Source organism: Saimiri boliviensis, chromosome 1 (genome assembly GCF_048565385.1).
Source record: "Saimiri boliviensis isolate mSaiBol1 chromosome 1, mSaiBol1.pri, whole genome shotgun sequence".
NCBI classification, from domain to species: Eukaryota; Metazoa; Chordata; class Mammalia; order Primates; family Cebidae; genus Saimiri; species Saimiri boliviensis.
Window position 1 is genome coordinate 197,984,666 of NC_133449.1, and position 15,730 is coordinate 198,000,395.

The 15,730-nt window shown below is 38.1% G+C and overlaps 1 protein-coding gene across 3 annotated transcripts in view; it reads left to right on the forward strand.

The window, feature by feature from the left end:
• Window positions 1-15,730, forward strand: part of EPB41L4A (erythrocyte membrane protein band 4.1 like 4A) — a 261,977-nt gene that overhangs the window by 170,525 nt on the left and 75,722 nt on the right. For all 3 annotated transcript variants that reach the window (XM_010339877.3, XM_074382709.1, XM_039467417.2), the window contains 2 exons: window positions 10,088-10,179; window positions 11,156-11,233. In XM_010339877.3, the coding sequence (XP_010338179.1) occupies window positions 10,088-10,179; window positions 11,156-11,233 (170 nt within the window). The remainder of the gene's footprint in view (window positions 1-10,087; window positions 10,180-11,155; window positions 11,234-15,730) is intronic.

Genomic DNA, 15,730 nt, shown 5'->3' on the forward strand with positions numbered 1-15,730 from the left:
TCATTTTAATAAGATTAATAATGTTTATTAGACTTTTAAAAAAACACTAAGATTGGGAATAAAAGTTATTAAAACAAAAATTAAATCAGTCTGCAAATATGTGAGAAATGTTGACTTTTTAGGAATACTACAAAACAGATGAGGAGAAGGTAGGATATAAACTATTACAGGAAAATCCATTTGGACTTCTATGTGTGTATCTGTGAATTCCTTCAAATAATAATAAGAGCGAGCTCAACAGGATAGTTTTCAAAGTTTACTGAAATATGATGTAAATATTTTCTATTTTCTGGCTCATATTCTCTCTTAGAATTTTTGGAGGAAAGAGGAGAAGCAGTGTAATCTGACACATCCTATTCAATTCTAATCCTTATGCTTCTGTGAGCTAAAGTTATATGTAATTATTGATCAAGCAATCAATGTATTCATCTGTAAAATGGGTAAGGTGGTTTTCACATTAAGCATATATTTTGAAATATAACCTACATAGCTGACAAGAATACTAGAATATACTGCTGTTTTTGTTCTTACAAAACAGCAAATATGATACATGCAGAGATGGAAATGAATTTTATTCAAGTGCTGTGCTGAAATGCACAGAAATTTTCAATTGAAACCATATTACATGTATTTCATATTTTTAAAATGTGTGTGTGTGTGTAGAGGGATCTTTATGTATAGTGCAATATTTTTTAAGCTGGAGTACTTAACTGTACACTTCCCTGAAAGAAAGTTCTTTGCTCAAATAAGTTAGGAGAACAACCCACAACTTGACGAGCTCTTGGAGGTTCCCGGTTCGCATTAAAGGTCTGAGTGTTCAGCCCAGTGTTTCCCATAATTACCTGAGCAAAGAGCCCTTCTGTGCCGATATCACAAGACTCTTGCGTTATAAGAAACACTTTTTGGGGAGCATTGTGTAAAGCTTGAATGAATAAGATCATGTTTTATTCAGTGTCTTAAAATTTCCTTCTGACTTCCTTTTCCAAGTAATGACAAAATTGGTGAATTTTGTTGCAGGACTCACCCTGAATTCATTAGTCCGATTTGAACTCAGGATGCCTAGCAAAAAGAGCATGAAAAATATGAGGAAAGCCGTTAAAACAAACATGGTGCCAGGATATCATGTTTACCAGTATAGTTTAATTTTTACAACTGCAGTCATTCAGTGTCACCATTTAGAAAGATAAAATTTTTCAAAAGACTTAAAATCTTGTAAGCTTTCTTTGGTATCTGTTTCCATTTAGAGAATACAGTTTTCACTTCGACTACTTGCCTTCATTTGCATGATCAGTAATTAAGAAGAAATTTATTTTAGTCATTTGCTACCAGCCGTCTGACTATTTTTGTTTTTCTCTCTAGAACCTAAAGTAAGTTAATGATTGCCGAGTTAATGTAAATCTTGTGTGGATTGGATAGAAAAAAGCAAAAATCTCATAGTGCTTTATTTACACTTGAGATCTTCCCACTTCTTTTTAGCCTCTCTCCCACCTCTATGGAATGTCAGTAGGAAACCTCTCTGTTGTAGACCTTCAGGTATTAATATAATGATTGCATTTTACTATTTTAGAAGTACTCATCTCTTTTGCTCTTCAGTGATGATGTACACTGTGTATCTTGAGTTACTTCTAATGTCACCTTGGATGTGAGCCAGGTATATAATGGGATTGAGAAAGGTATTAATACCCATAATTTTAGGGAGCCTGGGGAAGGCAGACTGCCCAGGTGTGGCTGTTTCCCAAAACAAAAACAGTGAGGAACCTGTGAGAGTGCAGGATTGCATTCTTGTTTCAAGAATGTAGGCTTGATAGAGGCAGTGAAATGGGACTAGGCCCAGGCAGAATAAGTGGGTATGCCACTGGCAGTGTGAGCCCCTCAGTGATCCTGTCAGTAATCTCAGTACCCTTAGAAGAAGCTAGGCAAAAGTAGAATTCTTTCTTTAAGCTTGCTAAGAGAGACATTGCCAGCCAAAATGGGAAAAGAAACTGGGAAGACCAGAGTTAGTTAGGTTGGGAATTTGCTGATATAATCAGATCCAGAATTCTTACAAATGATGGAATTGGGGGTCTGAGTCAGGTTTACCCAGAGACACATGGGGAAGTAATATCCATATGATATTGGACTTATAAGTGACTTAAGCTTGATTCATTTATGAGTTAAAAAGAAATAGATTCAGAGAATAACTTTGCTTCAGTATGAAATGACCAAAGCTATAAAGATGTTTGAGAAATTTTACAAAAAGCAAGCGTTGGATTCTTGTATAAAGTATTTCAGCAGGAGATTGGAATGAACTTCTTTAATTAAGCAGCTGTTCATCTTTGTGTGAATGAGTGGAAATGTGCAAATTGGCCATGTTTATCTGGAAAAGGTTTGGTAAGTGAGAGAGTAGTGGAAAGAGATTCAAAATGCCATGCAGTGGAATTCTTGCCAGCAGTTACTGTACGTGGCAAAAGTACACAGAATTTATTCAGAATACCTGGCTCCTGTTTCTATTATGTTAACCCTCTTTTTAGTATTTGGATCATTCAGCCAATAACAGGATTAAAAAACAGGCAGCTTGTCCTAAAGCTCACTCTAAGTGGAGAATGAGTTCATACTTGTCATTTGTACTTGGCAGAAATAATTAGGAAGCCAGTAGGGAGGTGCTTTTGATCCTTTAATATATTTGTATCCAAGGAAACTTGAGAAAAACCCAATTTTGGTTGGATTTTAAATATCTTTTACCCTTTAAGTGATGGTAGTTTTTAAAAAAAATTGTTAAACATTAGGTATCCTTTGACCAGGTCTCTACTTGAAAAGTAAAAGGATACAGTCATCTACCTGAAGAATAAAGCTGAAAACCAGACTAAGAAAAGTGTGAGATTTAGAGGAGACTTATGTTTTATTTTAAGATGGAATACTTTGTTTCTCTTTTATTCTTGGAAGTCTTGGGAAGTATGTAATTAAATAAATTTTGATATTTTTATTTAAGTACTTAAATTATACCTTGTTTTGGATGCTTTGGCTAAATATATAAAAATGTCTATGTCACACAGAAATCATTCTCAACCGTCATTTCTAGTAGGTGGTAATTCTCAGTATGTACGCCACACGAAGTACTTCCATTGTTGAAAGGCACAGGGAAGGGAGGGTCCACGTACTGAGGAAGGAGGTAGTGGGGTGGGAGGTGAGCAGGGGCAGCCTGTCTAAGTCTTCTCTTTATCTTAACAATTCGTCTTGATAGAATGCAGTTGTAAGCAGACTTACTTTTAAATGAATAACTTGTACATTCCATTTTAGGATAATTCAGTGCCCTTAAAAACACTCACCCCTTACAGTAGTGATTGCCTCTGGGGAAGGGAATTGGGGATAGTGTTGGGAGGGAGATTGAGTTGTCATTATATACCCACTTTGAATAACTTTGGCATTTTTGCCATGTACCTATTATACAGTCATATGTCAATGACAGGGATATGTTCTGAGAAACAGTCATTAGGCGATTTTGTCATGGTGGGTACATCATAGAATATTTTTACACAAACCTAACTGGTCTAGCCTACTACATACTGTTGGTCAGGAAAATAATGAGACAAGCCGCAATCATTTTAGGAGATTTATTTGCCAAAGTTAAGGACACACCAGGGAGACAGGTCTGTGCCTTTCCCTGAAGGTGATTTTGAGGGCTCCAAATTTAAAGGGTAAAGGGTAGGATGTTGAGAAGCACACAGTTTTAATGTAAGAGCTGGGGTAGGGAAAATTAGTCATTCATGCCTTTGTCTGGCTCAGTGAATCTACTTTTTTTTTTTTTTTTTTTTTTTTAGATAGGATGACAAAAGGGGCAGAGGAAAAATATGAAGAATCTGCATTTTACATCAGATAACATAGACAAAATGGGGTAAGGGAAGAGTCAGATACAATCAGGGGTGACTGTACCTGTAAAGATGAGCTGTCAGTTTGCTTTGCCAGGATAAAGTTTTAACAGCTCACTAGGAATTTCCTTGTGGGAAAAATATGAGGGAGTCATGTAGCTTTTCATCTTGTAGCAGTCTTATTTAGGAACCAAAAGGGAGAGGCAGGTTTACGTGACCCAGCTCCCAGCTTGAATTTTCTCTTCAGCTAAATGAGTTTGGAGTCTTCAAATTCAATTTCCTTTCACGATACCTAGGCTATACAGTATAGCCTATTGCTCCTAGGCTGCCAACCTGTACAGCATGTTACTGTACTGAATACTGAAGGCAAGTGGAACACTGTGGTGAGTATTTGTGTATGTAAACATATCTAAACACAGAAAAGGCACAGTTAAAATGCATTTATAATCTTAATGAATCACTGTTGTATATGCAACCCATCATTGACGAAAATGTGCTTATACAATGCATGACTGGATATTTAAAGAAAGAAAGGTAAAATAAAAACTAATTTTCTCTCTAAGGGCTCCTATTTTCTGACAAAAGCCTGGGCTTTTCCTCCCTGCCTCGAGGAACTTCTATGATTTCCTGTGCATCCCCTTTCCCAAGCCCCTATCCTCTGCCACCAGTTTATTTTTCTGTTAAGGAAAACACTTTGTGAATTTATTGACTTTTCTTCTTCATCTCTAATTGTATAACCCCTATTCCTTTCACAAAGGCCTCAGAAGATTTCTTACCGTGAAATGCAGTCTCCTTTCAAACTTGATTTGACCTTTCTGGGTCACTTGAGAGTTGTACTCTCTCTTCCCAGCCTCTCTGACACTGTTTCCTGGTTTATTTGGACCTCTCTCACTCCACTTTCAGGAGCGACTTTGCAGTGATTCCACCTTCATCCATTCTGTGTGCTCTCCCTGAGCAGTCTTGCTCACTCAGAAAGATCACCTGTGTGAGGAGATGTGGCCTCTCTCGCTCTGTGCACCTGCATCCTTATTGGCCCACTAGGTGTCCCATGGGGACCTTGAAATCAAAGTACCTCAACTGGAACTTACTGTCTATTCCCTTATTCAAATGCCTGTTTTCTCCACTTGCTATATTTTAGTAGCTCCCAAGCCGGAAACCTGAAAAGTATCCTAACTTTCTTCCTCCACCAGACAAGGTTTTGGAATTACCGCTATCCTTGCTGTAATGTGCGTATGTTGGTTTGTTTCCATCAGATCTCTTCATCTTACAAATCAACTTTTAAGTTGGGCAGCATGATTGAAGTTGGACTTGGGAGAGATTTTACACATGCAAATGTTCTGTCCTTATTAAAAGTAGGAGACAAATAATTTCAGTTATTCTTTTGCCCTGATTGTTTTGTGGTTTATGAGTCCATAGAAACCTCATTTCAGAGGCATTTGCTGCATTTGAGACTTCAGTTTGGTTTGTAGCTTTGAAACTAAATTAGCAAGTACGTAACTTCACAGAGCTTGTGGTTTATTATGTTAGCACTTATATTGTGTTTTGCTTAGTTTTCTATTCAGTTACTTAAAATATAAATAGTATTTTCTGCAAAATTAGAATTATAGGCAGATCTTATTTTATTACATTTCACTTTATTGTGCTTTGCAGATACTGTATTATTATTTTTTTCTAACAAATTGAAGATTTGTGGCAACCTTGTCGAACAATCTATTGGCGACATTTTTCCAACAGCATGTGCTCACTTCATGTCACTGTGTCACATTTTGGTAATTCTTGCAATAGTATTTCAAACTTTTTCATTATTATTATATATGTGATAGTGATATAGGAGTTAAGAAGGAATTACTTAGGCAGATAGCAAGGGCATGGGAGTCCTTGATACGGATTTTCTTTTTAATGAGAAGCAGCCCCAAATCATTTTCTCACAAAGATCAGCCTGCAAGCTAGGAGCTTGCATAGGTAAGTGTCAGCAGGAACTAAGGACTAGACATTTTCAAAATGGCGGCTCCATCTTCCCTTCTCTGCCAGCCACATGTACTACAAAGGAGCAGACAAGATGGCACAGATCAACTGCAAAGCCCATTTGCATAAGAAGATTAGGGTGGGGTAACCAGCCTTCCCCGGTATACTATGTAGATATTATACCTGATAGAACCAATCTGTGAGCCCAGTGTAAATCAGGCACCACCTTCTCCAGCCTGCCTGTAAAATCTGCTGTAGTCCATGGCCTCCCTGCTTTTTTGGATGTCTCTCTCTCTCTTTCTCAGGGAGCTGCTCTCCTTTCTCCTTTATTCTGTCTGTTAAACTTCCCACCCCTTAACTTACCCACATGTGTCCACGTCCTGAATTATTTCTCAATGCATGACACTGAACTCCAGGGTATATATCCCAGACAGTGCAGCCGCTTCAGTATCTGTGATCAGTGATCTTTGATGGACCATGGACCACAGCAGATTTTACAGGCAGGCTGGAGAAGGTGGTGTCTGATTTACACTGAGCTCACAGGTTGGTTCTATAAGGTATAACGTCTACACAGTGTACGGGGAAGGCTGGTTACCCCACCCTAATCTTCTTATGCAAATGGGCTTTGCAGTTGATCTGTGCCATCTTGTCTGCTTCTTTGTAGTACACGTGACTGGCAGAGAAGGAAAGATGGAGCCGCCATTTTGAAAATGTCTAGTCCTTCGTTCCTGCCAACACTTACCCATGCAAGCTCCTAGCTTGCAGGCTGCTCTTTGTGAGAAAATGATTTGGGGCTGCTTTTCATTGATCTTTGATGTTACTATTGTAATTGATTTGGGGTGCCACAAACTGTATCTGTGTAAGATACTGAACTTACTGATAAATGATACGTGTGTTCTGACTGCTCTGCAGACTAGCCATTCCATGTCTCTCTCCTTCTCCTTAGGCTTTCCTGTTTTACAAGACACAGCAATATTCAAATTAGGTTAGTTAATAACCCTACAGTAACCTCTAAGTGTTCAACTGAAAGGAATAGTTGTGCATCTGGGATTTGAAATCAAATGCTTGAAATGATTAAGCTTAGTGAGGAAGTCATCTTGAAGGCTGAGGCTAAAAGCTAGGCCTCTTGGGCCAGTTAGCCAAGTTAAAAATGCAAAAAAAAATTCTTGCAGGAAATTCGGAGAGCTACTCCAGTGAACACAAAAATAATAAACAAAACGGTCTTATTGCTGATAAGGAGAAAGTTTGAGTGGTCTGGATAGAAGATCCAACAAGCTGCAGCATTTCTTTAAACCAAAGCCTCTAATCCAGAGCAAGTCTCCAACTGTCTTCAATTCTGTGAAGTCTGAGCAAGACAGGGAAACAGCAGAATAAAAGTAGGAAGCTAGCAGAGGTTGGTTCATGAGGTTAAAGGACAGTAGTCATCTCCATAACATAAGAAGTATGAGGTGAAGCAGCAAGTGCTGATTTAGAAGCTGCAGCAAGTAATCCAGAAGATCCAGCTAAGATTGTTGATGAAAGTGACTACACAAAACAACAGATTTTCAGTGGAGACAAAACAGCCTTCTTCCATTGGAAGGAGTTCTTATCTAGGACTTTCATAGCTATAAAGAGAAGTCAATGCCTGCATTAAAGCTTCCAAGGACAGGTTGACTGTCTTGTTGGGTGCTACTGCTGTGGGTGACTTTAAATTGCAGCCAATATTTATTTACCATTCAGAAAATTCTGGGGTCCATACAAATGATGCTAACTGTACTCTGTACTCTACAAATAGAACAACAAAGCCTGGATGATAGCATATATGTTTACAGCATGGTTTAGTGAATATATATATGTATATATATATATAATAAATGTATTTTATATGTTTATATATTTTAAGACAGTCTCACTCTTGTCACCTGAGCTGGAGTGCAGTGGCGCAATCTCAGCTCACTGCAACCTTTGCCTCCTGGGTTCAACCATTCTCCTGTCTGAACCTCCTGAGTAGCTGAGATTATAGGCGTGCGCCACCATACCCAGCTAATTTTTGCATTTTTAGTAGAGACGAGGTTTCTCCGTATTGGCCAGACTGGCCTCGAACTCCTGACCTCAGGTAATCTGCCCACCTCAGCCTCCTGAAGTGCTGGGATTACGGGCGTGAGCCGCAGCGCCTGGCCGGCTTAGTGAATATATTAAGCCCAGTGCTGATATCTACTGCTCAGAGAAAAAGATTCCTTTCAAAATATTACTGTTCATCAACAATGCACCTAGTCACTCTAGAGCTCTCATGGAGATGTACAAGGAGATTAATGTTTTCATGCCTGCTATTGCAGTATCTATTCTGCACTCCATGGATCAAGAGGTAACTTTGGCTTTCAAATGTTATTAAGAAGTATATTTTGTAAGCTATGGATGCAATAGATAATGATTTATTTAATGGATCTGGACAAAGCAAATTGAAAAACTTCTGGAAAATATTCACCATTCTGGATGCCCTTAAGACAATGCATGATTTATGGCAGGAGGTCAGATTATTCTGATTAGCAGGAGTTTGAAAGAAGTTGATTTCTACCCTCATGGTGACTTTGAGGGGTCCACGACTTCAGTGAAGGAATTAACTGCAGATGCGGTAGAAATAGCAAGAAAAGTAGAATTAGAAGTGAAGCTTGAAGGTATAACTTAATTGCTACAATCTCATGATAAAACTTGAAGGAATAAAGATTTCCTTCTTATGAATAAACAAAAATGGTTTCTTGAGATGGAATCTACTCTTGGTGAAGATGCTGTGAACATTGTTAAAATGACAACAAAGAATTTAAAATGCTACACAAACTTAATTGATAAAGCAGTGGCAGGGTTTGAGAAGATTAACTCCAAGTTTGAAAGAAGGCCTACTCTGGGTCAAATGCTATCAAGTAGTATCATGTGCTACAGAGAAATCTTTCTTGAATGGAAGAGAACATTAACACAGAACACTTCATTGTTTTCTCATTTTAAGAAATTGATATAGCCACTCTAACCTTTAGCAACTACCATCCTGGTCAGTCAGTAGCCATCAACATTAAGGCAATACCTTCCACCAGCAAAAAGATTGTGACTTCCTGAAGGCTCAGATGATTTTTACCATTTTTCAACAGTAAAGTATTTTTAAATTACAGTATATATGTTGTTTTTTAAGACATAATGCTGTTATATACTTAATAAGCTACAGTATAGTGTAAATCACTTTTACATGCACTAGGAAACAAAAAAAATATATGCAACCACTTGACTTCAATATTCACTTTATTGCAGTAGTCTGGAACTACACACACAGTATCTCCAAGGTATGCTTGTATAGTTGTTCCTCAGCATCCACAGGGTATTGGTTTTGGAAACCTTCCTCCCAAATTCGAGGATGTCCAAGTTCTTCATAAATATGGCATGGTATTTGCATATAACCTACATGCATCCACCCATATAATTTTAAGTCATCTCTAGATTACTTTTGATATCTAACATAATATAAATGCTATGTAAATAGATATTATGCTTCATTGCTTTTTAAATTTGTATTCTTTTTTTCCTTAATATTTTTGATTCAAGTTTGGTTAAATTTGCGTATGTTGAACTTATAGAGGGCTGATTTGTACCTTCATTGTTGCTTTATTTCTTACATATTAAATATAGAGAATCAAGTAACTACTGGATTAAAATAATAATTAACATGTATTATACACCTATTATATGAAACATAACATATGTCATGTTGTTTAATTTGATTTACTCGGTAACTTGATGCAGAATGGAGAAACTTGGCATCAGAGGTATTATTTAATTTTCCCAGATTATGCTGCTGGGGTGGTCCCTCCTCCTAGTGGCTCTTCCTGAGATTCTTATCATTGTTTTATGTGTGACTTGTTCATCCCTGGAACTAATACACTTAAGGACTGAATTTATGGGCATCTTCTTTTTGTTGGAAGTTGATTTTCACCTGATCTGTGCTTCTCCTGTATTAGTGGCCATTTATGAGGGAGATGTTGTAGTATTTCACTGCCATCATCCAGACTGCCTATAGTCATGGGGCGAAGTAAAAGTAGGTAATAAAGGTGCTTTAAGATTTAAATGAAATTTATCAAATATTAATTAATGGAAGATATGTTAGATATCAAATGTTAATTAATGCACCTCTCCAAAAATAATTATTCTTGATGTGTTAATAATCTCTCGCTTGAATTTTTGTTACCTCAAGGGGGCTGTTATTTGAAAAATTCTATGGTCATTATTCATATTATCTCTCTTTCTTTGTCTCTTAGTGTAATGAAACCTCATTCTTTTTTGAAGCTCGAAGTAAAACTGCCTGCAAGCATCTCTGGAAGTGCAGTGTAGAACATCATACATTTTTTAGGTAAATTGATAAAAAATTTTGCTGTCTTAATAAATGAAAATGGCATTTATTTTTATAAAAAGATTTCTATGTTCAAACAGAAATTTGGAATTGTTTCCCTTTTATTTTCTCAATTCCTAATTCTCTGGATTATATTAATACATGCATATATGCACACATATATTCATGTATGTGTACATATATGTATATATGCACATAGGCACTTAAACACATAGATAGAGATATATCTTTGATACTACAAGAAAGGATGAAGGTAATATTTTTTAGGTTTATGGAAAACATGCAGCTGTTGCTAGCACCTATGTAGTATTGGTGGAATGGAGTATTCTGTGCATAATTAATTTGAAAAGCCTATCAGCCATCTAGGTAGAGATGTGATAAGGCAGTTAGGTATACAAGGCTCACTAGAAAGACCAGAATTGATGATGTCACTTAAGTAGGTATTTACAGAAGTGGTTGGACAAAGTCACCAATGGAAACAGTGGCGAGAGAAGCAGAACTCCAAGGATTGAGCTTGGTGGCCCTCCTGACATTAGAGGGCAGAATGAGCCAGTGTAGAGTATGAGAAGAGCAGTCAGAAGAGTGTGTCGTATCCTGGGAAACAAGGAAAGAGAATGAGAATGTCTTGATGAATAAGGTGCTGGCAACTGCATGCAGGACTCCTGGGAGGTCAGGTCAGATGAAACTAGAGAACTGATTGTAGGGATACTTTTTTCTTTGTTTCACACTTTTATACTGTAAAGATAAAAATTTAGCTGGTTAATACGTTAAGCTTTATTTTTTGTTGTTTTTTAAATGGAAACAAAATTGAGTTATTCCTTGTTTCATCCTCATGGAGTATGAATAGCATGGTGTTGGAGAGGTATTCTTACAAAATGGCTGGGGTCCTTTATAAAGTTTGTATTAGGAGAGAGAGGTGGCCGAGAATGCCTGTGACATTGAGTCTTTGTCCCATTTTCTTTTAAAAACCGATTAGAATGCCAGAAAATGACTCTAATTCACTGTCAAGAAAACTCAGCAAGTTTGGATCCGTACGTTGTAAGCACCGGTACAGGTGAATGACATTTTTTTTTCCTTGGGGGGATGTGTTTGTAAATAAATACTTAATTCAGCTGTCATACATGCTCAATGAAGTTTTTGATTCTTTTTTCTTTTTTCCTACAATGCCAATGTGTTTTTTAAGCATAACAGTTGATTAAAACTTTCTCAATACACATGATTTTCCAGATTTATTTATATTTAATGTCTGCATTATCTGTGTTGTAGGCTTTTCGATCATAGTAAAGTTGATTATCTTCAGAAATTCATTTTAATACAATTTTCACTTATTTTTAATTATGCATGTTTTGTGATTATGAAACAGTGTAGATGTTCTGAATAGTAACTGTGTTTTTAAGATGTTCTGTTGATCCCCTATTTTAACACAATCTATACTTTTTATATTGTGCATCAAGCCATGTTTTTTTCTGCAACATAAAGCTTGCATGTAGTAATGCTAGCAATTGTATCTCAACATTATTGAGCAGTTACTAAGTGGTATGTGCTGTGCTACGTATTTTCCATTCATTGCTTCATTTATTTATCAGTCTTCTGCATTATTAGCCCCATTAATGTATGAGGACACTAAAGTTCAAAGAGACCAAGTTCCTTCTTTAGGTAATCCAACTAGGAAGCAGGGAAGTAGGATCCATTCCCTGGCTCTCTAACTGCAGAGCTCCTGCTTATGACCGTTAGGCAGACTGTTAGCCTTTTGCGGAAAAAGCCTGATTGTCATGCAGCTACGCAAGTGCTTATGTCTTTTTCTAATACCAGCATTAAAACTGAGAGTGGATTCTATATTTTGAAAAAGAATTTGTTTTGCTTCAATTCGTTCTGTTCATTGGAAAGAGCCTGTGATGTACAAGGCATGGTGTTAGGTACCCAGAGATAAAAAGAATCGGGTTTACCAAGAGCTCAAGTATTATTCAAACAGTGAAAGAGATCCCAGGCCTTGTAAAACCCAAGCAGGGCATGGAAATGCCACCTCATGTCACAGAGATGGGACACTTTTGTCAGTTCCATTGGAGATATCACTGAATGAAATGCTTCATTAGGAGGTACAAAAAAAGCCAAGGCAAGCATTTTCAGGTTGTCTGTGCTAGATTTTAATTCTTCTCTTTTATAATGCACTGTTTGGGTCTTGAATTTGAGACTAAAGATAATAAAACAGTAATGAATATTAAATGTTTGTTACATTCATCTTTATATGTTATTTAGTTGAATATTTGTTCATTTAATGGCTAAAAAATGCTTCAGTGTCATTGTATTATGCATATTATTGGAATTTACATGAAGGTATTCCTTGATATGTAAATATTTGACATTTAGGTATTCACTGTTCTTCTGTAGACAGTGATACAATTATGAAGAATTTAAGGAAGTATTATTTACGTTTATGTTGAGAAGAGCAGGTAATAGTATTTGCACTGTTCTTTGAGTTGTGGCATAAAACATCACCAGGGCTATAAAAGAATGTCTCCTTGTGGCTGAAACGGAGCTGGTGAAAAGACATGTGTCTTAATGTTCCTACTATTAAAGTTGTAATTATCCTGTTTTACGTACACTGTGGTTGGCTTCCACAAATGTGGCCATACCTGATTTCTCAAATTTATTGAAATGCAAATGTTGTGGCTACTGGGAATTATTATTAGGAAGTTACTGGATTTTGCATATTAAATACCATTTCTTCCAAGGAAGTAATTAAAAGTAACCTTTGCAAAATAGGAGACTATGCTAAATCTGTTCTAATTTTGTGGCTGTTAGATGTTAACTGCCTGGTAAGTCTTAATGAATCTTAAATCTATATGTCCTTATGTAGGAAACACTAACATTGCCCATCCTTAGAAGAAAGATGATGCCCAGAGCTTAGGCAGGGTTGGGTCTCTGATTGCTGGGGGGTCATTAGCACACAAACTGTTTATTGTTAAAAGAGGGCAAGCAACCAGACTTTAACCAGCAGGATATGCCTGCCCCTTCCTTGAGACATTCCAGAGATATCCTGTAATGAAAGCAGAGCTCTGGACACACATTCTCCTCCTTTCACCCTGCAGGCTTTTAAAGAATGGGGTATGAAGAACAGCCTAACAAGTGGCTACAGTATATGAATGCAGGTGTCAGGGTGTGTTTGTGTGTGTAATTGTGTATGTGTTTATAGTGGTGTGTTAGTGTTTTGTGGTTGTGCACATATCCCTATATGTGATGGAGAAAGAGAGAGTTCTAGTCTTTAGTTTGTCTTGCATTTTAGGGCTTGCAAAATGCCAGGGAGAATTGGCGTTTTTTGGGAAAACTAGTGGTTACTTAAGAAGGAAAAAGTAGACGTTTTTTAATAATATGGGACAATTAAGATTAAAAATTAAGTTTGTGAGGAAAGGCTGAGCTGAAATCTGATGTGCCAATTCTTTTGTTGTTGTTGTTCCTGTTTTATTACCAGAGACCAATAATCTGAAATAGAAATTCTTTGATTAAACATTTTGTTAGACATTGCTATCTTCTCTGAGCCCCTTACAAAGAAACCTTGTTTTTACCTGTCGTTAAGTTTGTGGGGTGCTCCTGGTTTTGATGAATTAATGAGTTGTATAGAATTTATACTCCAGAATTGAGAAGGAGGCCTTCGAAACCACCCTGGGACCCAGATCCTCCCTTGTAGGACTTAACTCACAGGAGCTGTCATGAGATTTCCATTCTATGAAGCATGGAAGAGAGATCAGGTTCTCATGAGAACCTCCTTTGTGTCAGTTGCTTTCACATGTGCTGCTTTATTTAATCCACACAATGACCTGCCAAAGAGATAGGTTTCATATCCCCACTTTATATAGATGAGAAATTGGAGCCCCCCCAAAATAAAGTAATTAAAGTAACAGTCCCTAATCGGTAAGTGGCAAAGCTGGGATTTGAACCTGAGTGTTTCCACTCTTGTTCTTTTCCTTCTGTTTTCCTTCCCTTCTGAAGGGGCTGCTGGCAGTGCCATTCAGCATTCAGAGGGGTGTGTGTATGCCAGAGGCAGCAGGGAAGGAGGGATGATCACAGAAATAAAGCTCTGTCCTGTCGTAACAGAGAGCCACCAAACATGCATAGGGACTTTCATCACCTACACTGTAAATCGCTATACTTGTCAATTACTTTCTGCTACAAAGAAATAGGATGCTATACAAGAATACTTCTGCCAGGAAATTGTAAGAAAAAGTGGAAATATACATGAGGAAAATGAGGCTGCAAGGATTTTTACAAATAACCTGCTGAAGACCACACAGCTAGGGAAAGGCAGAACTATGCTTTAAACAGGGCTTGCAACTTCAGACCCAACAGCTACGTGGTTCCTTCTCCCATGCCATCAGGCTGTGCCATATTGACCAGCTGAAGGTCCAAAGACTTGTTCTAGTGCTGGGTCCTATACAGCTGGTGGCAGATCAGTTTACCCTTCTGGTCCTTAGTCTTACTAATCTTACGATATGATTTTCTCATTTCTCCTTTGTTCCTGAGAGAGAAAAACCATGAGGAAAATTTGAATAATTAAAAAAAAAATCTCATTATAACATGCCTTAGTGCAGGCGTCCCCAAACTATGGCTCACGGGCAGCATGGGGCCCCCTGAGGCCATTTATCTGGCCCCCGCCGCACTTCAGGAAGGGGCACCTCTTTCATTGGTGGTCAGCATCCTGTGCTCCTGGAGTACTGTATGTGGTGGCGCTGCAAAGCACGGCACTGCTCACATACAGTACTACTTCTGGTGATGCGGGACGCATGGGTCATGGCTCCAGAAGCGCGTCTTATGACGCACATTTGGTCTGCGGCTGCAGCGCCCCACATCACCGAAGCAGTGTGAAATTACAGCAGAAGTAGGAAGAAAGGCAAAGCACTATAACCGTTACTACACAGTACAATGGCCTCCATACTCCCCCAAATGTACAACAACATAATGGCCCCATAACCTCCCTTTGCCCAAAAGTCTCCCCCCACATTACTACACACCGTTTCCCCTATTATAAGACCCTGTCTTATATTAATTGTACCCCCAAAAGACGGGGGCTGTCTTATTTTTAGGAGGTGTCTTATAATAGGGGAAACATGCAGCAGTGGGCTTCCCACAGAAGAGGCCCACCGCTGCTGCAGATGTCCAGGACGCTGTATACACAATGTCACAGGCTGATCACTGCCATCCCTGTATACAGCACTGGAGGTGGTGCTGGGCCTGTGACACTGTATACCGCTGTCTGGGATAGTGGAGGCAGCAGTGCTGGCTGTGAAGGGTGCCACACCTTGCATAGTCCGGCCCTCCAATGGTCTGAGGGACAGTGAACTGGCCCCCTGTGTAAAAAGTTTGGGGACCCCTGCCTTAGTAGATCATATATTGGGTTCTGTTTTTAGGGGGAATCTTTTTTCCTCTGTGAGATGAAGTGTACAATGCCCAGGTCTTTCTGGTAACAGTGAGTCTGTAGAAAGTAGGCCTTATCATCATGCTCCAGACCATTTATAATAATGAAAATTTTTACTTTATATGGATTTCTTGCTTTTTG